The 26,949-nt window shown below is 36.0% G+C and overlaps 1 protein-coding gene across 2 annotated transcripts; it reads right to left on the reverse strand.

The window, feature by feature from the left end:
• Positions 1 to 158: 158 nt before the first annotated feature.
• On the reverse strand, positions 159 to 26,914 carry PPWD1 (peptidylprolyl isomerase domain and WD repeat containing 1). 2 transcript variants are annotated; one of them, XM_060009424.1, is made up of 11 exons: positions 26,724 to 26,914; positions 23,463 to 23,565; positions 21,503 to 21,603; positions 21,239 to 21,359; positions 12,378 to 12,825; positions 8,449 to 8,639; positions 7,418 to 7,607; positions 4,476 to 4,657; positions 2,959 to 3,040; positions 1,470 to 1,652; positions 159 to 431 (listed from the first exon to the last, which is right to left on the reverse strand). In XM_060009424.1, the coding sequence occupies exons 1-11, from the start codon at positions 26,911 to 26,913 to the stop codon at positions 288 to 290; spliced, it is 1,935 nt and encodes a 644-aa protein (XP_059865407.1). In that variant the 5' UTR covers position 26,914; the 3' UTR covers positions 159 to 287. The 2 variants fall into 2 exon arrangements, with proteins under 2 accessions (XP_059865407.1, XP_059865408.1); XM_060009425.1 differs by lacking the exon at positions 26,724 to 26,914 and having other exon boundaries at positions 160 to 431; positions 21,503 to 21,598; positions 23,463 to 23,567.
• Between the last annotated feature and the right edge of the window lie 35 nt (positions 26,915 to 26,949).

Genomic DNA, 26,949 nt, shown 5'->3' on the forward strand with positions numbered 1-26,949 from the left:
TATTTTTAAAAAACTAAGGAACAAATGCATACCATTCTCATTGTTTAATATGGTTTTAAGTCTCATGAGAAATTATGTATAAGGAGTGCTATTTGCCTGAATTTTGGTCCATTTCAGTTTATCACCTCAGGATGAGAAATACTGCAAGAAAACTCAAAGGCAGAGTTTTTAAAAAATGGCCTTTAATGAAAAATATAAAAATAAATCTTAAGAGCTTCCTTATGTAAAATAATCCTGTGTTTAATATGTGTATTTTTATTTACAAAGACAATGAGACAAATCTTATTTTACTTGACAGTAATATTTATGATGCTGACATCCTCATAGGGCTTATCTGTTTTGGGATTGACTTTGACGTTGGAGATCCTCTGTACAACTTCCATTCCTTTAGTCACTCGTCCAAACACTGTGTGCTTATTATCAAGCCAAGGCTATGTTGGAGGACAAATAGAAAATCTTGGTGAACTCCAAATTCTTAAATCACACCCTCTGGGTGAGCAAATTAAAGAGAATTTAAACTTCAGCTTCATTTAAAAATATAATTAAAAAATACTTTCACTTAGCAGCTTTTAAGAGTAATTTCCATGTTATATTAAAAAATATAAAAGCATAATCTAATGTTTAATTAAATATCTGCATCTTTCAGACCAAACAGCACTTGAAGATGTTTGCTGAAGCTAAGTTCTTTGCATGGCTTAAAGAATTATGGCTAAGGCTTTAAAAGTTTTCTGCACGAATCTTACCCTGCACAAGAGGCAGTTTGGAATAGTTTAGGCAGCATGTGCTTTGGCATCAGAGAGACAGGAGCTCAAACTCTGGCTCTGCTACTTACTTGACGTTTGTCAAGTTAATCAGGTCTCACTGTTTCCTCATCCGTTTTTTAAAACTGGGTATAGTGATAGTAGAAGTCTTGTGAATATTACATGAGATCATGTGCCTGGCAGACAATAGTTATAAGTATTTTTCCTTTACTGCTCAGTGCCTACGTCTAAAAAATAAAATGTGTAATTTTTATAATTTTGTGGAACTGCATAGCAATAGAGCTAGATATTCTTACACTGTATTTCATTAAATCTACAATGTCATTGATTAAGGGCTGCATTCCAATTTCAGAGACATAAAAATGTGGAAAAAAATATCTTAAAATTGGGAATTCTTACACTCTAATCCTCTCATTCTAAAGATGAGGAAACAAGTCCAGAGGTAAAATAATTTGTTTTGGATTGTCCAATTAATAGTGGCAGAGTTGACTTAAACTGCAGTGTCCTGAATTACAAAAGTACTGTTTTACAAAGTAAAATCTGATTTGTTAGGTAATTTTACATTTTCTTCTCTAAATTGTTTTCATTTTTATATCCTGGCATATATAAATAATGTAGAGAATAATAAAGCTCTCTTTTCTACTAAATTCACTCTCTTAGATCAAAACCTATGAATCTTTGGCTTATAGACAATGCTGTTCTACTTACCGTTGGTACTACTGTTATGAAAAACTGGGACCCATTAGTATTCGAGCCAGCGTTGGCCATGCTGAGTGTATATGGTCTGTCATGTCGTAATGTTGAATGAAATTCATCTTCAAATTCTCCTCCCCATATGCTTTCTCCTCCCATACCAGTACCTGTTGGATCTCCTGTCTGAATCATGAAGCCCTTAACAGAAAGGAGATAAAATCACATTACACGTGTTACATATATGTATGCTTTGGAGTCATGTTTGTCAAGAGTGCTTTGTAGTCAATAAAATCTTAACTTTATTAACATTCTATAAAGTAATTTTATTAAACTCTTAGTTATACTTTAATTTGGATGATATATTTCCATTGCTTAACTGCTACCTTATTTCAGTGATGGAAACAAAAATGTAAAGGTCTTTCCATTTATAGATAGGTACTATCTTGCTCAGTAATCTAAAGCCAATTAATAATTTAGATAAGTTTTAGGATCTTACATAGTGTGTTAGGTCTTAACATAATTGCCCCGTTCTTCTCTCTTCCCTTTCCCTAAACACTGGATTTTCTGGTGAGTCACTTCACTAATTCCTTCAGAACCCTGAAATCTGATTTTTCCTTCTGGCGTTTCTCCTGCCATTTCTTTCTTTTTAAATTTTTTCTTTAAATTTATTTATTTTTATTTTTGGCTGCCTTGGGTCTTTTTTGCTGCACCTGGGCTTTTTCTCTAGTTGCGGCGAGCGGGGGCTACTCTTCGTTGCGGTTTGCGGGCTTCTCACTGGGTGGCTTCTCTTGTTGTGGAGCACAGGCTCTAGGCACGCGGGCTTCAGTAGTTGTGGCACTTGGGCTCAGTAACTGTGGCTCGTGGGCTCTAGAGTGCAGGCTCAGTAGTTGTGGTGCACAGGCTTAGTTGCTCTGCAGCATGTGAGATCTTCCCAGAGCAGGGCTTGAACCCGTGTGCCCTGCATTGGCAGGCAGATTCTTAACCACTGCGCCACCAGGGAAGACCTCTCCTGACATTTCTGACCTGCCAGTAATCAAGAACTACATCACTGCTCCATCCATTTTATGGAATGCTGCTCAACAAAATCCTGGGCTGAGTTCATTCTGCTCGTCAGGTATTAATGGTAGTTTTCACAGATAAAGTGGCAACATGGCTCTTCTATTATTTAATCTTATCTTCTAAATCCAGACCTTATCTAGCCACTAGGAACTGGTTACCTTGGCTGTTGGTCTTATCTCAGCAACATCCTTTATTCATTATCTGACCCTTTGCTTTAACTGCTTCAATTGCTGCAGTGTTTCTAAAAAGGTAACCATGCTATTATTCTTATCCTTGATTCTAGGTCTGATTCATGACCATCCATTCTTCTTTTGACTTCCATAGTCCATTTTTCCTATTCCTAATAAACTGCTAAGTGTGAGAGAACAAGGTTCCTTAGGTTTTAAACCTCTTGTTAGGCAATAACATACTATTCCTTAAATCACATAAAATTTGCATAACTGACCTTAATTATGCGATGAAATGTATGTCCATTATAATAACCATTTCTGCTGTGAACACAGAAGTTTTCCACTGTCTTAGGGCACCTAGTAAGACATATATTAAAAACATGAAAATTAATTGGAGCACCTTATGACAGTTGTCTTTGTAGTTCAGCTTCCTAATGGTGTTTTCAGAATCTTCTGTTTCAGAAGGACAGTCTTTTTTTCATAATTTCTTCTGATCTCAGGACAAGCAAGAGTTGACAGGGCATATAAGCAGTAGCCTATTCTTACAGTTTAATATACTATCTTTAGATCATGACTGCTTATTATATTTGAGTTTGACAGTATTTAGATTCCAAAGTCATTGAGGAGTTTTAAAAGAAACAACCATAACACCTTACCCCACTGCACATAGTGGGTTAAGTTCCTGGAAAAGGTAATTTTCTTATTAAAAAAATGATATAGGGCTTCCCTGGTGGTGCAGTGGTTGAGAGTCCGCCTGCCGATGCAGGGGACACGGGTTCGTGCCCCAGTCTGGGAGGATCCCACATGCCGCGGAACGGCTGGGCCCGTGAGCCATAGCCGCTGAGCCTGCGTGTCTGGAGCCTGTGCTCCGCAACGGGAGAGGCCACAGCAGTGAGAGGCCCGCGTACCGCAAAAAAAAAAAAAAAAAATGATATAGTATGGATATTTCCTGACCAATGACTAATTCACTGATATGACAGCTACTAAATTTAATAAACTTTAAATGACAATCACACATTCAGATACACTCCCTAAATAATATTCACTAATCTCATGAGATGATTTAATACAGTACTTTATCATGTAATAGCTCCTAAAGCTGGGAATGGCAGAGGGAGTCAGGAGAATCTGTACCAAGCACATCAGGGAATAGGCTTAATGGATGCATGGGTTCTGAATGCTTAAAATGAGATGGTCCAGGAGTCTAGAACTGCCTAGTTTTTTGTTCAATGCCATGATATGGTAAAACACTGGACATAAAACATTCATATCCAAAATAACTAAGTACTTTTAAGTCAAGGAATTGTAAAAGATGTCATCTTTTGGATCAAGAATAGCCAGCCATACTGTATCGTATTTAGTATTGTATGTTAATTCTGCAAACTTTTCAAACATCAGGAAGGAAAAATAATTATCCTCCCCTTAAAGATGTGCTTTGAGAGGAAAGCCAGTTATAACAAGTGACCCACAAAACCTATAGTTGGAATGTGTAGTTGATGGTGGTAATATATATTTACCAGTTTACAGTTACATTCAGCACTGTCATAGCTACGATATTCTGTCCTTATAATAATAAACCCGTGAAGTATGTATATTGAAGTATGTGTATATATTTATAAAATTTTCCCATTTCCTAGCTTAATAGTTATCAGAAAGCTCAGGAAAGATGCTCTAACATTTCAATTCTTCTAAATTCCTTAAGTCAAAATAGCAAGAATTTTAAGTTGCATAGTTTCTTCAAATATACACATTTACACTGGTGTTTATTTACGACAACAAAAACAGTACATACTCAACAGGAAAAAGTTTGATGTGAATGTCTCCCATGCTCGTGTGGATAATGGCACTATCTGACACTCGTTTAGGTCCCTCAGCTTGAGTAGCCGCCATGACTTCTTCTTTAGAAGGTTTCTCATTAAAAACATCTCGGTCAGAATCTGCACTTTTTGTATCTTCTGGTTCTCGTTTAGTAAACTCAAGGAGGAAAATAAAAAGTGAGTAAATGAATTAAATTTTTCATCTGGTTAAAATTTACGAACAAGAAAATTTCATTTCTAATGAAGTATTTGAGGAAACTAAGAATTCACATCAGAATAAATGCTTATTTCAGGAATCACTTCCTATCATAGGATGTGTAAGGCAGCTAAATTATTTCTACACTTGTCTAATATGAAAATTAATATGACAAAGATGTATGATTTCAAATGGAATTTAATTTTTTTGGTGGAAACTTTTATGGGTACCCATTTAACAAGATGCAGTTTTATTTGAGGTAGCTCTCTGCTTCTGCCTTCTAGTATGTCCTACCTAACCTGCAATTTATTGCTTACTTTTCTCTATTTAGATTGCCTGAGTTTGAATTCCAGCTCTGCCACTTAACTAGTTATGTGACTTTGGGGAAGTAAATTGATTACTTTCATTTCCTCATTCATAAATGGGGATAACAATAAAAACTACCTCAAAATGGCACCTGATATGAAGATTAAATGAAGGGATGTAAGGTGCTTAGAAAACAGTGCCTAACATATAGAAGGCACTATATACATATTAATAATTGTTATTTCTATGAGTAGGACCTTGTGCTGGTAGGATGAGGATTCAAAGATGAATCAGTAATGGATCGTGATCTTTTTTTTTTTTTTGGTCAGAGCCCATCTGATCTATCTAAACTCTGAAGCTTGGAAGAAAGGATTACATTTTGAGTGAAGTTGTTAGAAATCTCAGGATCCTCGGGGTCTATGGAGAATTGAGAAAAATCTTTCAGTTGTTGAAATTCTGGACTTCTCAAGGCCTGTTTCTTTTATTTGACTCTCAATAAGCAGAAATCTTTTCCCCCAAGAAAGTTCTACTGGATGTCAACTAAGTTCCAGGAAGGTAAAGCTAGTGCCCAGGCCCTGTCTTGCCTAATGTCATGCCTTGATCTACTTGGATCAATTCCAAATAAAGGAACAACTAAGCTAGGATGTTACTGCCTTAACATATTATTCTCCAGTTATCAAAGGAATGGCATGTCTGTTGTACTATTTAATTATGTGAATTTAAAAAGTTATCTTGATTTAGTTAACATGTGGAACTATTAAAGTTCAAATTCTGTAAAATTTTACTTTTATTTCATGATAGTGGATTTGAAAAAAGGGATACGAAATTTGTGTATATGTTTACCATTTTAGGTTTGCTTAAGAATATGTACATCTAATAAAAAAATTCATGAAAATGTTAGCAGTATAAATACACAGTGAGTGACTTAACATTTTGTTTTTCTATTTCTTCAAAGTTTCCAAGGAACATGTATGGTTTAATCAACATAAGCATGAACTCTGAGGAAAGATTAAGAAAGAAAATTTGTTAAAGTTTTTAAATAAAGTGGATGGAAAATTAGTATATGTGTTTTTAGTGTATATCAAAAATTACCTTTTATGATTTATTTTTACTTTCAAAACAGTTAAATTACAGGTAAAAGCAAGAAAAATTATTTTCCTTTAACATATATTAAGAAATCTTTAACAATGACTTTGAAAGTTATAAGCAAAATTCTCATCTTAAAAGAATATACCCATTTTAGGCTAAAAGCTTGGTTGGAGGAGATAAACTGCTATTCCTACATTTACCAAATGCTGGTATCCTTCATAGCATCACAGCTGCTTCTAATGTGTCAGATGAACGAATGAGTATACTATAATGGGCCAGATACTTTACCAAACTCTGTGGAGTTTGATATGTGAAGAAAACATAGTGCCCTGTAATTATGGATTTTATATTATCTTGAGGAAGAGAGGATAGTGTCAGAGACACCCCCCCCCACCAAAAATCAGCAAATTATTCCAAAAAGTGTGACACATTACACAAGCAGGCACACCTAATCCAGACTTAATGTCAAGAGAAGGCTTCCAAGCTGAGACCAGAAGTATGAGTAGGAACTGGGGAGAGGTGTGTGGCTGGTAGAAGGAATAACCTGTGCAAACACCTACCAGTAAAAAGAACACTCAAATCTTGTAAATGGGATCAAGTTCAGTATGGTCAGTATAGCAAATGAACTAAAAATGAAGAAAGATAAACTAGGAGGGCAGCTGATATAGATAGCTGGGGAGTTATTAAAGGATTTCAGGCAGAGAAATAATCACATTTGGGTCTTAGAAAGTCTCTGACTGATTGTGAAGGATAAAATGCAAGCACAGAAGTGTCTACACTTCAGATTTTTCTGTTTGAACAATCAGAACGGTGCTACTCCTAGATAGCTTAGTAGTTTGATTTTGAGTCCAATCTTAGTTAACACTGCAAAGTACTTTTAGTTCTCCAGAAAAAAAAAAATCCCTCAGGAATGTACAGTTCCAAGGTAGCATCATTACAATGGAATCAAAAGGTAAAAATATGTATGTAGAGAAGGAGGTGTGCAAGTTATGTTCAAGAGTAAAAGGTGAAAAATACTAAAACAAGAATTTTAAAAACTCCACAGCAAAAACTATCATAGCCACTTACTATCATCTTAGCACAAATCGTTGTAGAAGCCAGGTTGAAAAATGTTCAAAACAGGATGTAAAACAGTACAGAAACACTTAAAATCAAACCCTAGTTAAAAATTCTACAATATTAATGTTATAAGATGGTATTCTGGTTGTTTAGAAAGTCTGCTATTATTGCCAACATTTTCTTCAGTTGAAAGCACAAGCTAAAAAAATAAAACTCCAACTAAACTGGAAGAAACATTAAAGTCTATCTCCTAGTACTTCCACATACCATATAAAATCTATTCTTTTTGAAAGATGTACAGACTATTGTTGGGTCAGCTTGAATATTCTGAAGAACAGGGTTTTCAGAAGCTTTCATTTCTATAGTAGTTGCAGCACGATGTTTTTTGGCTATTCCCTGGAACAACGCCAATTGCATCACTCTAATATTTTCTTGCTTGCCTAAGATCCGCACACACCTGGAAAATACAACAATATTTATTCAACAAAATTATCAGGATTAACTCCAGTTATAACAACTTTACAGATAAAAGCTAGGAATCAACTATATTCTTTATCTTTGTACAAAATAACTAGTGAAAGGTTTTTAAAGTGTTTTTCTACCTCTCCTTCTCCCCCCAAAAAGTTATTTTAAATTGGTAGCTATCTATAATTTTCAGATTAAAACAATAACAATCATTCAGTCATACAGTTTTAACCTATCCCTATCATTTTAATCTTTCTGCAAGTCTTCAAAGATTTTGTATTGCCAAGAACTACAATATAAATTTGTTTATATGTGAGAATGTATAGCACAAGATTTTTTTCCTTTAAATATACTTTAAGTTCTTTTCATTTACATTCTGTGATAGTATCTGATTATAGCAATTTTGTTCTAAGACCAAATGGGCTGTTTGCACAAAAGGCTTTTTGTGGTTTCATACATTTTAACTTCTGATTTTATGTCTAGCAGGATGTAATGCTGAATTCTGTGGTTAAAATATTTGGCAACATTTAACATGAACCAGGCTAATTTAAATCAATAAGCAAAAGACAGACTGAAACTTGTTAAAAAAAAAAATTGAAACTATGCATATCTTCCTTCCATTTCTTTTACAAACATGAGTGGAAACTTTTTACATAAGATTATAAACAACCAAAAGACCACAGAAAAATCCAGTCAAAACATTTGGTTAAGCTTAGACATTTGGGACCATTCCACTTGTCTTAGAACAAACAAAACTCCCATTGTTTCCCAAAAGGAGGAAATGGTCCCTTGAAAGTACATTTTTAAAAAGCATAAATTATATTAAAGCTTACCGGTTTGTTTCTACATTTATAACTTTAATGCCCAGCATTGTTCCATAGAGTACAAAGTGTCCAGTTTCATCAAAAACTATATTAATTAATCTTACTGCATCCACCTTCTCCAATTCACGTTCTACAGCCATGCGTCGGCCAAATTCCATGTCTGGTAGCTGTTGCCTCATCTGCTGCAGTTCAGTAAACATCTAGGAAACAAACCATTTATTAACCAAAAATGTTATATGATAAAGGGAAAGAGAATTTAAATAAAAGCAGAGTATACATTAAGAGCCACTAACAGTTTATGTACTTACATATCTTCTTAAGGAGTATTCTAAACACTTGAAGCAGGAAATCAAAAGATGTTAGTAAGTTCAATCATAAAAAATAGTATTTATACTAACTGGTTCTTCTAATGAAAAAAATAAAAGAGTAAACATAACTACTGCTTTCTCTGCAGAAACAATGTATCTGCTGCATTTTATAAGCCACAGACTAACACTTTCCAATAGAAATATAATGCAAACCACATATATAATTTAAAACTTTTTAGTAGCTACATTAAACAAAGTAAAAATAAACAGATAAAATTAATTTTAATGTTTTATTCAACCCAATATATCTAAAATATTATCAGACGATTTAAATTTAAGTAACAAAAAATATAAAAAAGCAAAATAAAGATATTAAGCAGTATTTAAAAATTGAGATATATTCTTTTTTTCTTATATTGTCTTTGAAGTCCAGTGTGTATTTTATACTCAGTCCAGCTCAATTTGGACCAGTCACATACCAAGTGTTCAACAGCCATATGTGGTTAGTGGCTATTAAACTAGACAGTGCAGCTATGGACTGTGAGGTCCTTGTACAAGGATCATGGGCCTGCCATATAACAAGCACTCCATTTTTGTTGAATGAATGAACTCTTTTATGATTTCACTAATTTATAACAATTTCATAGTTCAGAAAATGTTTCAAGTTATTTTGGAGCACCATTACAGTTAATTATCATTAGGAATATGTGGTTTAGGATAGACGAATATTTTTATGAGTGCCCTTTATTTTGGACATTTGGTTTACTTTTCTTTAGATATTTAATACACAGCTTTCAAGATGGAGGTCACATCTTAATTACTATGTACTATCACACTACCAGCCTCCCCAAAGATGTGATCTTTACAGTTTTCTAGATATTTAGGGCATCAAACTGCAGAAATCAAAAGTAGCTCTCTATTGCAGATGAAAAGAAGTCAGGCTTATGTCCCATCTACTTCTTTTTTTCATTCTTGCATTAACGAAATATCCAGTTTTTCTAGATATGGAAAGAACAACATACATAACTCCAAAAATGTAAAGGAGGTATGTGTTAGGGAACAAGATGAGGCCAAGTTCTTAAAGAATAGCTAAAAAGCTTGGTCATTAGGGTTTCTTGTCTCCAGTCTCTGAAACTGATATATTGCTTTACTCATTTGCCAGAAATAGCCTAGATGCCAGACTACATTTTTGTAGTGTGGGACCCTTGATTATTTTTGCTAGAGAGAAGATTCATTTTCAAGACTTAAAGTCTGTACATGGCCATCTGCCCATATATATGTATTTAATAAATTTAATCCAACCTTTTAAGCACATCAGTATCTTTTTTTTAATAGTATTCTAGCTTTAATAATTGGACCTCTGTAATACTCAACTGCATGGCCATATGCAGTGCTCCTGATTAATAAAATACCAGAAGATACAACTTCATACCATCTAATTAAATTTGTCTATTAAACCAGGGCTCTAACTAGTTAGAAGCTCCCTCCCTTAACATGGGACTATGAGATTCTAGTCATTAACCAGTCATTAGCATTGTACATAATTTAATTGGCATTTGCCTTTTTTTTTTTCCAAACTCTCTCATTCTGAATTTCAACTTCTATCATACACTTTGCTACTGACCTTCTCGTATTACCTCAGTCCTATAATTTCAACAAATGTTAAAGACAACAGTGAAGAAATAGTGGATTGAACATCTCAGAGTATATGTGTTAAGAGATTTATATCCAGAGAATAGATTTTAAGTATTTCTTTTCTTAAGGAATCTGGGAAGAGCCGTAAGTTGTAAAGAGTTTTAAAATTATATTTAAGTTGAAACCAATATGTAGTCACCAGCCACCATCAAAGAAGAAAATATCACAAGGAAAGGTTTCTCCTTCTCCTAAAAGCATAATGGAAAGCTATATTCTTCCAATAAGAAAATGAGTTATGAGGATGATTTGATTAGCAAACAAATCTTCCCTTTTGTCTGGATTCATATTCCTTCAGGCAGATGATCAACCCAACTTATTACTACTTGCCACCAAACAAGAGTTATCACTAATAAGGGTCATAACATTTTTGAAGCACTTAATTCAGGGAATCTAATGTAAACTGGTGACTACCAAGATTGTAGAATTGACACTGTCATACAGTAAACATTATCACTACAAAGGTTCAACCCACAGCCTTTCAAGAGGATTCAACATACCATTAGCAGTTAGAGAACCACATGATGGAAACACGTGATGAGACTCAAATATCCACAAAAAGCAATTACCTTAGCATGGATAAAAACTCTTATTCTACAACTACATGCTCTAATAAATTCTTTTTTTTTTTTCTGTTTTATTGGCCACACTGCGCAGCATGCAGGATCTTAGTTCCCCAACCAGGGATCGAACCCACGCCGCCTGCAGTGGAACTGCGGTGTCTTAACCACTGGACCGCCAGGGAAGTCCCAATAAATTCTTGTTAGCAGTAATTATGTGTCAAGTATTGTTCTTAATGCTGGAAATACAATCATAAGCAAAACAGATACAGGACCATAAATCACACACAGTTTAGTTTACTGGGGGCTGATACAAATTAATCATATGATAAGACCAAATATTCTAAAAGAAAATAAACAGTGATACAAGAACCACATAAAAAAAAAAAGTTGTCTGAGATTCTAAGCACAGTGGAAGATTACCAGGGAAAATGACTCTTCAAGATTTGAAGGATGAGTTCAATAGGTAATAGGAGGAATGGGGAGAGGGGTCACTCCATACATGAGGGACAGCATATGCAAAGGCCCTGTGGTGGAAGACATAGTCAAGAACTGAAAGAAGGCCTGACTGGCTAGAGTAAGAGGTAGTAGAGGTAGGTTGAAGGCACAATATGGCAGGCCTCGATTTGGTCTTGATCCTAAGAACAACAGGTAGTCACTAAGAGATTCAAAGTATGACAAGATCAGATATGTGCTTTGAAAACATCCCTTTGGGTGTAGCATGGATAACAGATTAGGAGGAAGCCAGAATAGATGCAGGGAGTAGGCCAGGCAAAAGATCATGAGCTAGGGTAGTGACAGCTGTGCTAAAAGAAGTGTATGTAAAGTATATGCAGAAAGTAAAATTAACAGGACTCATGATGAATTAAATAGAGCGGTAAGGAAAAACAGGTAAAGATGACTCAGATTCTGGCTTGTGCAAGCAGATGGATATTTGTGCCATTCATGAAGACAGAAAAAATAAATAAATGAAATAAAAGGATAGGACCAGGTCTGTTTATAATAGAAAGCTGGAAAAATAAATTTGGAAGTAGTCATACAGACAGACAGGAGTGTAGAGTGAGAAGAGAAGGGGGCCTAGCATGGGTTTTGAGGATCTCAAAAGAAGGAACTTGCAAACAAAACAAAACTGAAAAAAAAGACACATAAGTATAAGAAAAACTGGCTCAGAATTTATCAAATCATAAACCTAGGGAAGGCAGTTTTGAAGAGCAACAATACAAGACAGCAGACAGTTGAATAATATCTTTAATGTGCTAAGAGAAAATGATCATCAATCTAAATGTCCATATCCAGAAAAAAATATCTTTTAAGAAATAGCACAAAATAAAGACATTTTCACAAAAGTAAAATCTGATTAAATTTATATGGCACTTACACTTAGTGATTCATCGAAGACTCTCATGAGTTTTCCAGTTAAAAATCTGAAAATTCTAACCTTTCTATCAGAACCAATAGTAGCTATTTTCTTCCCATCAGGTGAAAAACATATGCTGGTTGGATAAGCCTTGCACTTGGCAAATTCATATAAATCTGTGTCAGTTTTATATTCCCAGTTCACATTTTTGGGGAATTTATATTCATGAAGAGGACCGGTCCAGTATTCAATCATTCCAGATTTGTCAGAAGACACTATTGCTTTGTAAACTGGGTTTAGCCGTATCTGAGTAAGAGGTGATGTATGGAGTTTGTCAAAAATATGTAGTGGCTGGTTATCTCCTCGACCGTCATAAATGAAAATTTTTCCTGTACTCTTCTCAGAAGCAGCAACTGAAGATATGGCATCCCCTGGGCAATAGATCCACTCACACTGTCCAGGAAAATAGCTAAAATAGTAAAGAATTGAGGGGGAAGAAAAGAGGTCAATACAAGAAGTAAGCATCCTTCCTCATTCTCATCACCAAAAAATGTCCTGGCCAGTGATTTACTTGTTTTGGATTCTTTGCTCAGAAGTAGCAGACAGAGACACAGAATGGGGAAGAATAAGAATAGCTACTGATTTTTCTCTTTCTGACTTCATCAATGCAATGATAATAACTTCTGAGGATTTATCAAACCACAAGAAGAGAACTGCATACAGCAGATTATTTACAAGGAAACCTGAACAGACGTGGGCCTTAAAATACTCCAGGGCATTGTTTTTTGGATCTTTGTCTATGTCTCCTCTCCATCTATGTATAACTTACTTTTAAAGGTTAGCATGTAACAGTATACTTCATAAATCCATTCTTCAAATATTTAAGATAAAAAAATTTTAGTTATGACTATGCTCAACAGAAAAACATTCTGATATCACACTCTCATGATCAGTAGCTTGATCTTACAACTATGAGCTTTGAACATGCTACCTGATAAAGTGTAAAACAACTGGACATATTTCATCAACATACAAAACTTATATATTCAATTGTGTGTTGTCTCCTTCAAAATAGTCAGTCTGAGAAGTTACACAGTTATTCCAATGATTGAGATAGTGCTCAAAACCTTTTAAGGACTCTTAGAATTTCTATCAAAGCTTAAAAAATATAGGCATACCTTGGAGATATTGCAGGTTTGGTTCTAGACCACTGCAATAAAGTGAAAACTGCAATAAAGCAAGTCACATGGATATTTTGGTTTCCCAGGGCATATAAAAGTTTATGTTTACACTACCTGTAGTCTATTAAGTGTGCAATCGCACTAGGTCTAAAAATATAAATATATATATATATGGATATACGTACCTTAATTAAAAAATATTTTATTGACTCCCTCTTGCGAGAGCAACAGAATCACAACTACCTGCTGAAAAATCAACGACAGGAAGACACTGGAACTCACCAAAAAAGATACCCCACATCCAAAGACAAAGGAGAAGCCACAATGAGATGGTAGGAGGGGGCGCAATCACAATAAAATCAAATCCCATAACTGCTGGATGGGTGACTCACAAACTGCAGTACACTTATACTACAGAAGTCCACCCAATGGAGTGAAGGTTCTGAGCCCCACGTCAGGCTTCCCAACCTGGGGATCCGGCAACAGGAGGAGGAATTCCTGGAGAATCAGACTTTGAAGGCTAGTGGGATTTGATTGCAGGACTTCGACAGGACTGGGGTAAACAGACTGCACTCTTGGAGGGCACACACAAAGTAGTGTGCGCATGTGGACCCAGGGGAAGGAGCAGTGACCCCATAGGAGACTGAACCAGACCTACCTACTAGTGTTGGAGGGTGTCCTGCAGAGGCGGGAGATGGCTGTGTCTCACCGTGAGGACAAGGACACAGGCCACAGAAGTTCTGGGAAGTACTCATTGGCACAAGCCCTCCCAGAGTCTGCCATTAGCCTCACCAGAGAGCCCCGGTAGGCTCCAGTGTTGGGTCTCCTCAGGCCAAACAACCAACAGGGAGGGAACCCAGCCCCACCCATCAGCAGAAAAAACAGATTAAAGTTTTGCTGAGCTCTGCCCACCACAGCAACAGCCAGCTCTACCCACCACCAGTCCCTCCCATCAGGAAGCTTGCACAAGCCTCTTAGATAGCCTCATCCACCAGAGGACAGACAGCAGAAGCAAGAAGAACTACAACCCTGCAGCCTGTGTAACAAACACCACATTCACAGAAAGATAGACAAGATGAAAAGGCAGAGCGCTATGTACCAGATGAAGGAACAAGATAAAATCGCAGAAAAACAACTAAAGGAAGTGGAGATAGGCAACCTCCCAGAAGAATTCAGAATAATGATAGTGAAGATGATCCAGGACTTCGGAAAAAGAATGGAAGCAAAGATCGAGAAGGTGCAAGAAATGTTTAACAAAGACCTAGAAGAATTAAAGAATAAACACCTAGAAGAATTAAAGAACAAACAAACAGAGATGAACAATACAATAACTGAAATGAAAAATACACTAGAAGGAATCAATAGCAGAATAACTGAGGCAGAAGAACGGATAAGTGACCTGGAACAGAGTGGTGGAATTCACTGCTGCAACAGAATAAAGAAAAAAGAATGAAAAGAAATGAAGACAGCCTGAGAAACCTCTGGGACAACATTAAACGTAACATTTATATTATAGGGGTCCCAGAAGGAGAAGTGAGAGAGAAAGGACCTGAGAAAATATTTGAAGAGATTATAGTTGAAAACTTCCCTAACATGGGAAATGAAATAGCTACCTAAGTCCAGGAAGCGCAGAGAGTGCCAGGCAGGATAAACCCAAGGAGAAACATGCTGAGACACACAGTAATCAAATTGGCAAAAATTAAAGACAAAGAAAAATTATTGAATACAACAAGGGAAAAATGACAAATAACATACAAGTGAGTTCCTATAACGTTAACAGCTGATTTCCCAGCAGAAACTCTACAAGCCAGAAGGGAGTGGCATGACATTTTAAAGTGATGAAAGGGAAGAACCTACAACCAAGATTACTCTACCCCGCAAGGATCTCATTCAGATTCAATGGAGAAATCAAAAGCTAAGAGAATTCAGCACCACCAAACCAGCTCTACAACAAATGCTCAAGGAACTTCTCTAAGTGGGAAACACAAGAAAAGAAAAGGACCTACAAAAACAAACCCATAACAATTAAGAAAACGGGAATAGGAACATACATATTGATAATTACCTTAAACATGAATGGATTAAATGCTCCAACCAAAAGACACAGGCTTGCTGAATGGATACGAAAACAAGACCCATATATATGCTGTCTAAAAGAGACCCACTTCAGACCTAGGGACACATACAGACTGAAAGTGAGGAGATGGAAAAAGATATTCCATGCAAATGTAAATCAAAAGAAAGCTGGAGTAGCAATACTCGTATCAGATAAAATAGAGTTTAAAAGTAATGAATGTTACAAGAGACAAGGAAGGACACTACATAATGATCAAGGGATCAATCCAAGAAGAAGATATCACAATTATAAATATATATGCACCCAACATAGGAGCACCTTAATACATAAGGCAAAACTGCTAACAGCTATAAAAGAGGAAATTGACAGTAACACAATAATAGTGGGGGACTTTAACACCTCACTTACACCAGTGGACAGATCATCCAAACAGAAAATTAATAAGGAGACACAAGCTTTAAATGACACAATAGAGCAGACAGATTTAATTTATAGGACATTCCATCCAAAAACAGCAGATTACACTTTCTTCTCAATTGCGCATGGAACATTCTCCAGGATAGATCATATCTTGGGTCACAAATCAAGCCTCAGTAAATTTAAGAAAACTGAAATCATATCAAGCATCTTTTCTGACCACAACACTATGAGATTAGAAATCAATTACAGGGAAAAAACATAAAAAAACACAAACATGTGGAGGGTAAACAATATGCTATGAAACATCCAGGAGATCACTGAAGAAATCAAAGAGGAAATCAAAAATACCTAGAGACAAATGACAACAAAAACATGACAATCCAAAACCTATGGGATGCAGCAAAAGCAGTTCTAAGAGGGAAGTTTATAGCAATACAAGCCTACCTCAAGGAACAAGAAAAATCTCAAATAAACAATCTAACCTTTCACCTAAAGGAACTACAGAAAGAAGAACAAACAAAATCCAAAGTTAGTAGAAGATCAGAGCAGAAATAAATGAAATAGAAACAAAACAATAGCAAAGATCAACAAAACTAAAATCTGGTTCTTTGAGAAGATAAACAAAATTGATAAACCATTAGCCAGACTCATCAAGAGCTTCCTCAAATCAATAAAATTAGAAAAGAAAAAGGAGAAGTTACAACAGACACCGCAGAAATACAAAGCATCATAAGAGACTACTACAAGCAACTCTATGCCAATAAAATGGACAACCTGGAAGGAATGGACAAATTCTTAGAAAGGTATTACCTTTCAAGACTGAAACAGGAAGAAATAGAAAATATCAACAGACCAATCACAATAATGAAATTGAAACTGTGATTAAAAATCTTCCAACAGGGCTTCCCTGGTGGCGCAGTGGTTGAGAGTCCGCCTGCCGATGCAGGGGACACGGGTTTGTGCCCTGGTCCAGGAAGATCCCACATGCCGCGGAGCGGCTGGGCCCGTGAGCCATGGCCGTTGAGCCTGCACGTCCGGAGCCTGTGCTCCGCAACGGGAGAGGCCACAACAGTGAGAGGCCCACATACCGCAAAAAAAAAAAAAAAAATCTTCCAACAAATAAAAGTCCAGGACCAGATGGATTCACAGGAAGGAATGCTCCCAAACTCACTCTATGAGGCCACCATCACCCTAATACCAAAACCAAAGATACTACAAAAAAAGAAAATTACAGACCAATATCACTGATGAATACAGATGCAAAAATCCTCAACAAAATACTAGCAAACACAATCCAACAACACATTAAAAGGATGATACACCATGATCAAGTGGGATTTATCCCAGGGATGCAAGGATTCTTTAATATATGCAAATCAATCCATGTGATACACCATATTAACAAACTGAAGAATAAAAACCATATGATCATCTCAATAGATGCAGAAAAAGCTTTGGACAAAATTCAACACCCATTTATGATAAAAACTCTCCAGAAATTGGGCACAGAGGGAACCTACCTCAGCATAATAAAGCCCATATATGACAAACCTACAGCAAACATCATTGTCAATGGTGAAAAACTGAAAGCATTTCCTCTAAGATCAGGAACAAGACATGGATGTCCACTCTCGCCACTATTATTCAACAGAGTTTTGGAAGTCCTAGCCATGGCAATCAGAGAAGAAAAAGAAATAAAAGGAATAGAAATTGGAAAAAAGAAGTAAAACTGTCTCTGTTTGCAGATGACATACTATACATGGAGAATCCTAAAGATGCCACCAGAAAATTACTAGACCTAATCAATGAATTTGGTAAAGTTGCAGAATACAAAATTAATGCACAGAAATCTCTTGCATTCCTATACACCAATGATGAAAAATCTGAAGGAGAAGTTAAGGAAACACTCCCATTTATCAGTACAAAAAACCCCAATAAATACCTAGGAATAAACCTAGCTAGGGAGACAAAAGACCTGTATGCAGAAAACTATAAGACACTGATGAAAGAAATTAAAGATGATACAAACAGATGCAGAGATATACCATGTCCTTGGATTGCAAGAATCAATATTGTGAAAATTACTATACTACCCAAAGCAATCTACAGATTCAATGCAATCCCTATCAAATTACCAATGGCATTTTTTACAGAGCTAGAACAAAAAAATCTTAAAATGTGTATGGAGACACAAAAGACCCCAAATAGCCAGAGCAGTCTTGAGGGAACAAAACGGAGCTGGAGGAATCAGACTCCCGGACTTCAGACTATACTACAAAGCTACAGTTATCAAGATAGTATCGTACTGGCACAAAAACAGAAATATAGATCAATGGAACAGGATAGAAAGCCGAGAGATAAACCCACACACCTATGGTCAACTAATCTACGACAAAGTAGGCAAGGATATACAATGGAGAAAAGACAGTGTCTTCAATAAGTGGTGCTGGGAAAACTGGACAGCTACATCTAAAGGAATGAAATTAGAACACTCCCTAGCACCATACACAAAAATAAACTCAAAATGGATTAGAGACCTAAATGTAAGACTGGATATTATAAAACTCTTAGAGGAAAACACAGGAAGAACACTCTTTGACATAAATCACAGCAAGACCTTTTTTGACCCACTCCTAGAGAAATGGAAATAAAAACAAAAATAAACAAATGAGACCTAATGAAATTTAAAAGCTTTTGCACAGCAAAGGAAACTACAAACAAGATGAAAAGGCAACCATAAGAATGGGATAAAATATTTGCAAATGAATCAACGGACAAAGGATTAATCCCCCAAATATATAAACAGCTCATGCAGCTCAATATTAAAAAAGCAAACAACCCAATCCAAAAATCCAAAGAAGACATACAGATGGCCAAGAAGCACATGAAAAGCTGCTCAACATCACTAATTATTAGAGAAATGCAAATCAAAACTACAATGAGGTATCACCTCACACCAGTTAGAATGGGCATCATCAGAAAATCTACAAACAACAAATGCTGCAGAGGGTGTGGAGAAAAGGGAACCCTCTTGCACTGTTGGTGGGAATGTAAATTGATACAGCCACTATGGAGAACAGTATGGAGGTTCCTTAAAAAACTAAAAATAGAATTACCATATGACCCAGCAATCCCACTACTGGGCATATACCCTGAGAAAACCATAATTCAAAAAGACACATGCACCCCAATGTTCACTGCAGCGCTATTTACAATAGCTAGGTCATGGAAGCAACCTAAGTGTCCATCAACAGATGAATGGATAAAGAAGATGTCATATATATATATATACAATGGAATATTATTCAGCCATAAAAAGGAACGAAATTGGGTCATTTGCAGAGATGTGGATGGATCTAGAGACTGTCATACAGAGTGAAGTAAGGCAGAAAGAGAAAAACAAATATCGTATATTAACGCATATATGTGGAACCTAGAAAAATGGTACAGATGAACCAGTTTGCAGGGCAGAAATTGAGACACAGATGTAGAGAACAAACGTATAGACACCAAGGGGGGAAAGTGGTGGGGGGGAGGGGAGAGGGTGGTGGTGTGATGAATTGGGAGATTGGGATTGACATATATACACTAATATGTATAAAATGGATAACTAATGAGAACCTGCTGTATAAAAAAATAAAAATTCAAAAAAAAATATTTTATTGCTAAAAATAATGCTAATTGTCATCTGAGCCTTCAGCAAGTCATAATCTTTTTGTAATAGTAACATCAGAGATCACTGACCACCGTAACAAATACAAAAATAATGAAAAAGTTGAAATATTATATGAGAATTTCCAAAATGTGAAATAATGACACAAACTGAGCAAATGCTTTTGGGAAAATGGTGAGTATAGACTTGTTCATGCAGGGTTGCCACAAACTTCTATTTGCCCAAAATCCCACAGTATCTGTGAAGCACAATAAAACAAGATATGCCTGGTTCTCTTTCAATATCCTCAAAGGGGGCAAATGTTCAACATTTATGAATAGATTTGATTTTTTTTTGTTTTTTTTTTGCGGTACGCGGGCCTCTCACTGCTGTGGCCTCTCCCGTTGCAGAGCACAGGCTCCAGACGCACAGGCCCAATGGCCATGGCTCACGGGCCCAGCCACTCTGTGGCATGTGGGATCTTCCCAGACCGGGGCACGAACCTGTGTCCCCTGCATCGGCAGGCGGACTCTCCACCACTGCGCCACCAGGGAAGCCCCAGATTTGATTTTTTAAAATAGCTAAAGTCTGAGGGAAAGAAAGCTGGGGAATAAGACACATGATCAATAGGTATTTCTATTTGTAGTCAAAAAATAAGTTCTGACCACAAATAATTAGACTTCCTGATTTCCTTCAGTGTCTCATAAACTGATTTTGAAGGAAATTCCAAAGAATTCCTGCTACATACTGAATTGTATAATTCCAATCCCCTACTCCTCCAATTCATATGGTGAAGCCCACATCTCCAAAGTGACTGTATCTGGAGAAAGGGTTTTAAAGACGTAATTAAGGTTAAATGAGGTCATAAAAGTGGGGCCCTAATCCCACAGGTCTGTGGCCTTCTAAGAAGTGGAAGAGTAAAATATTCCCCACTCTTTCCCCTGTCCCTAATGAGGACAAAGTGTGAAACCTGGAAGAGAGTCCTCATCAAAACCACATCCTGCTGGAACCTTGATTTTGGACTTTCCAGGCTCCGAAACTGTGAGAAAATAAATTTCTGTTGCTTAAGCTACCCAGGGTATGGTCTTTTGTTTAATCTCATTACTGTACAGTCTAAACACATAGTTTGGATGTCAATATACTTCAAAGTTAAAATAACCAACAACTCCAAAATTGTGCATAAGCCTTATAGAAACACAATGCCATATTAGTGAAATAAGCATAACAAGGAAGTTAATTCTACGTACCAGTAAATTAGACACGATGGATACTCATTAATTTATTAAGTAGTGTCAAATGGATATAATGAATCCTTGTTGTGGCACTGTTGCGACATTTCTGCTGTAATTAATGACAAAAACCACAGCAGGAGCCCCCAAACAGCATCATAACAAGGATTCATAATATTTAATTTTCCCAAGTAAAATCAAAAGTCACATTTTTTAATGGAATGATAATATATTCTGTTTAGAAATACCTATGGAACAGGGAAGTTTAGTTCAAGAATTCTTCCACTAAGTTAAAAAATATATATACTTTAAAACAGACTCACCCAAGCTTCAGCATATTGATCATGTCAAAGTTCACTACATCAAACACCTTCATTGCTTTATCATCACCCACGGAACAGAACAATGCTCCCTCAGAGCTAATTGCAATACTCTCAATAACTCCTATTTAAATAAATCAAATTAAAACATTCTAGTAAACACCAATGAAATGGACATACTTGAAAGAAAAAAATATTTTAAAAGGAACTTTAATCAGTACAGTTTAAAAGAGAGCCAAAAAAAAAAAAAAAAAGTGAAATTCTTACCTAGGTGACTGCGAAAATGTTTAACAAATTCAATCCCCTCTTCTACTTTTTTCCAGAATTTAACATGTCCATCATGACTGGCAGTAATAATAAAGTCTGTCCTGCATATATAAAATTGTAGAAGTTAATTTCTAAAACAGATCTATGAATCACTTAGTACTCCCAAAGCAATCATTCACTGAGAATCTTGGACTCTTAAATAACAGGTTTAAAAAAAAAAAAACCTTCCTTTATGCAGACCACTATATCACTATACTAGGGTAGACAGAACATTGCAAAATTTGATGCTCTTTTTTGGATATCATAACAGCTTCTGCTGCACTAATTTTAAATCCAAGAACTAGGATCAGAATTGAGCTAGAACTTGACGTTAAAAAAAGAAAAAGAAAAAGAAAAATCTCACCAGGAATCACTAGATCTTAGGGTCCTTTAATGCTAAAATTACCCTATAGGCAGTCTTTTCACAGGGAAAATGTACTATCTTTCAGAAGTTGATAAATAATTAAATTCCAACATACTACTTACATATACAGCAAAATTCAATGTAAGTTTGTTTCAGATACTATCCAAGGTATTTTGGTTGTTTAAGTATCAAAATCTTGTACAGTATAGCCTCCTCTGTCAGGTATATAAAAATAGAAATCATTTGTTGAAACCTAGTGTATGTCAAGTACTCTACATACATTATCTTAGTTACAACTACCTTTACAGCAACTCTGTTAGGGTGAATATTTTTTACCACCTTTTTAAAAATTAGGAAATAGTTTTACAATGTTAAATGTATTTGTCACAGGTCCATAGCTGGAGAGCAGCATTCAATATTGGGTCTGCCTAACTTCAAAATCTAGGTTTCTATAAAATCTTCAAAAATCTTTCTATTACACCCTGCTACTTAGGTTAAACAAAGAAACTTGGAGTGATAGAATGCTAGTCCTATATGCAGCTTTATACACTGACAACTTTGGACTAGGAAAAAAGAGTTAATATTTGGTTAAAATTATCCCATAAATATAAAGATATTTAATTTAAATCTTTAACTGTCTCCAAGAGATCAAGAATAGACTGATCCAAAGAGCAACAACTCATCTTCTTCTTTCCATGCTCACTGCCAATATCATCCCAGCCACCATCATATCTCATCTAGGTTTCTGTATTGGCTTCCTAACTGCTTTCTCTGTATCCATTCTTGCTCTATTTGAATCCATTCATCTCACCACAGCCAGAGTAATCTTAAAATAAATAAATAAATAAAAATACACACACACACACACACACACACACACACACATATGGTGTTACTCTCCCAATCAGGTTCAAATTCCATATAAGAAATAGAAAACCCTCTGGGGTTTAGTCCTTGCCTTTTTCCTCCAGCCTCATCTGCCATTTAACCCCTCTAAACCTGCTTCCTTTTCTGTAAAATGTAGATGATACTACCTTATAAGATTGTTAAGATAAATGAAACAATTTATGAAAAAGCCTTGGCACTGTACCTGGACATAATATGCACTCAACAAAGAGCAGAATATTACTATTATTATTATTATCCTTCTACAAATCCCTATTCAGCTATTTTGAAGGTCCTGTGACAGTTCCAGAATGTCTTAGATCTCATCATTTTCCCCATTAGTACTGAAGAGGCCAGCTACCAATTACTCCCATCTTAACTAATAGACTCTTCTTCATGGAAGCTCAGATACTACCTGGATCATCCCCTTTTGGCATTTATCTCCAAAAGACATGTACACAAACTAGGGAATTTTGTCTTAGAGAATGCATTCCTGGTATGATATAGGAAAGACCATGTAGGTCTTTATTTAACATAAACTATTACAAAAGCTATGGAATGAAATAGAAATCTTTAATATCCTAAAGCTACTTCTACAAATCCATCTCAAAACTGAAGCATTTTAAAAAAGGATAAACTTCTTAGAAAAAAATTAAGATGTGATAGACTTACTTGGTGCACACCACATGGGTGATAACATCTCTATGCATGTAACTGCGCTCATACATGGATGCACTGGGGAGATTATCAAGATAGACTCTTTCAAACTCTAGAACTAAGGAAAAAAAAGGAAAGAAAAATATTTTTTAACAACTGGAATGCTATTTTGTATTTTCTTCTAGATTTTAATTTCTCTCAATTCACGTATAATGAAAGAAAAATCCAGTGTCAGTTATGTCAGTTGTAACTTATTTCACAGTACTGAATAGCACCATTATTTAGTCAGTCATAACAGGTTTTCAAGTACTATATAGACGTTTAACTGTTCCCAGAACTTAAGAATTGAGTGGTTCTGGCTTAATATAAAGGTTCCATTAAAAACCAAAAATCTTAAAGTTTCATGAAAATATCACAACCATATTTCTAACCATGTAGATCCAATTATTAGTGCTCATTTAAATAAGTAATAAGAGGCCAGTGACAATCTAGAATGTCTCAGTTTATCTTGAAGGCAATGATCCTCTTTGAAGTCACTGATACTAGGTTTGAAACAGGTAAACACAATAAATGCTTAGATTTTTGGAGCTGAGAAAATCCTAGAGAATATCCAGTTGAGTGCTTCTCAAACCTTTCCCAAGGGCGAAACATTTTTAAGAGTGGTAATCTGAGGAAATATTTCATTATAGGAGCTATGAAAAATTTTACTAGTAAAAAATGCCATTATACTTGTAACCAACAAAACAATCAATGATGGCCAAACATGCCTATAAAAAGTTCCTAAACTAAGCATGACTGTTCCTAAATTAAGCATGGTTTTTCGTAACTTCTATATAGCAGACTCAAAGTTGTGTCCAACAAATTACTTTTCCCTTCATTTTTAGTAACAGAACCCCTGTTTTTATATGGGAGTATTGACATCCAGCCACAAGATCTTTCTCACCATCTCTGCAATTAGGTGTGACCAAATGCCAATGAGATAAAAGTGAAAGTGTTGTGCAACAGTCAAGAAGTCTCCTTGAAGAGTTGTGCCCTTCTTCCCTTATTCAGTCCTACAGCTGGGAACTGGGAGATAAGCACTGTTAATTCTAACAAACACTAAGGACAAAGATGAGGTCCATACCCTAGTGATGTTTGGGCGTGAAGTTGGAAAGAACCTAGGTCCCCTTGGAGCCTCCACACCAATCCTAGATTGTCTACTTTAGGACTTTTATCTTTTTAACGTTACTGTCATATTGAAGTTTTCTGTAATATGCAGCTAAATTTAATCCCATCTGATGCATATTCATTTTGCTGTTTGTTAGTTCACTTGTTGAACAGATATTTATTGAAAACAAACTAGGTTCCAAGAGACATGGACATAAAGAAGAATTAACACATAGTTCCTGTCCTTGAGAAACCATCAGTTTAATTAAAGGTAATGCCATATCGTTTATAGTGTCTTTCTGAAAATGTGTACAAAAATCCCATGTCCAAAGAACATGTTAAAGGGGATGGTTCCATTTCTAGAAAGTTTTAAACCCCTGTCCTTTTAGATAAAATCTTCAATGATATTTTTCTAACATTTCATACATGTTTTTAAATTTCAACTTTTTCTTCAAACTGAACACACTACTGCCTGGCTTAAATAGAATGAACATCTAATTGTCTCAATTGTATCGAGTTTATAAGCTTTTTGTCTCCTAATGCTAATATCAGCACTTTGATATTTTTGGATTTTTCCATTCCCTCCACTCATTTCCACAAAAAAAGGACATGAAATCTAGTGCAAGAAAATAATTACGAGCATAAACATTATAATATTCAATCATTCAATACTTATTGAGTATCTGCTATATGCAAAGCACTGTACCAAGCACTGGAGCAAAATAGGCATGTTCTTTGCTCTTATATGTTTACAGTCTTAACAGTGAAGAGAAACATTAATCAGACAATCACATGAATAAATATACAATTAAAAATGTAGCAAGTGTAATGAGGAAACAATTGCTATGGAAACATTTAACAGAAAGACTTAGTAGTAAAAAAAAAAAGGTAATGGACTTTAAGGGTGTTAATGTACAATGTTCAAAAAAATAGCTTCTTCAAAATTCGGATACATAAAATTTGAAGGCTACCTATATATTCAGTGTGATAAACACACCTCAGATTTATGATCAATGTGCTTTAGAAACCTAGCCCAGACTGGAAGAAGTCACAGGTTTCCCAGGGGAGGTGACAGCTGAGCTGAGTGTTAAAGGTTGAACAATAGTAGGTTAAGTGAAATGGGTGAGCGAAATTATTCCAGGTAGAGACACCATGACAGCCACGCAGGCATTCACAGGAGAAAAAGGGCATGCCCAATTCTCAAGTGTTTTAGTATGGCTGGATCACAGAGTAAGAAGGAACTACAAGGGTTTGGTAGAGGGAAGTAATGGAAATGCGCTGAGGGAGGTAAGGAGAAATCATATCAAGAAGGACCTCGTATGCTATGTTAGGGAGTTTGGACTTTGTTTTGAAAATAATGAGAAATCACTTAAAATTTTTAAGTAGGGAGAGTAATAAAGATTTGAACTTTCAGAAAGATAACATTTTAATTGTCTTATACGTTTAAGGAAAAAATTTCAAAAACTTAAAAAATAAGTAAATTTAATCTGTCCCTTTCACCACTGCCCCCCCGCCCTTTTTTGGACCACCCTTTTTAGTTGATAAAATTTTGTCACTAATCCACGTTAGTGGAAAAATGCTTCAGGCCATGGTATCTCACGAGTATGGTTTGAAAACCACAGACCTTGGTTTTTAGATGAAAGATTTGTGATCCAGGAAATTTATGTAACTATATCAGAAAACTCATTAGTGGAAGAGTCAGGATTGAAATTATCTTTACCTATTCTTTACCACTCTAAATAGGCACCGCCTGCCCCGGCGGCCCAACACACTACACCACTCTTGAACTGAAAACCTTAAATAGAACCAGTATTCTTATCCACATCTGCTAAACGGGGTTAAAAATTCCAACCTCATACGGCTGCTGTACGGATTAAATGAGAGGCGCCAAACACGTAAGTACCGGCATAAATTAGCTTTAGCATCCATTGTAACAAACCAGAGATTAATTGTGTTAGATATTATCAAAAAGACGCTTTACTCAAACCAAGTAACTATTTCGGGAGTAAAGAACGGCCAGAAGTGAGAAGACGACCCTCTGTTCCGAGGGCACAAATCCTCCGTTTTGGGGTCTGGCTTGAACTCTCCTACTTGGGGGACACAGCATTCCAACCTGCCCTCTGTAGCTACCTTTCCTCTTCTTGACCAGCGCTGCCTCTACAGGTAAGGGCCCAACCCAGCGCTCTTCATTTTCTTCTTCGTTCTCTTGGGCCACAGCCACTACCAGCTCTCCCTCGTCGAGTTTCCTTTTTTCAGGTTCCTCCGTGTCCCGGCGCCTTCTCCTTCTCAACTGTGACTCGCTACCACCTTCGGCCGCCATGTTGCCCGAATCGTCAGAAAAGGCGCGACACCCACA

This window comes from Delphinus delphis, chromosome 3 (assembly GCF_949987515.2).
Source record: "Delphinus delphis chromosome 3, mDelDel1.2, whole genome shotgun sequence".
Taxonomy (NCBI): Eukaryota; Metazoa; Chordata; class Mammalia; order Artiodactyla; family Delphinidae; genus Delphinus; species Delphinus delphis.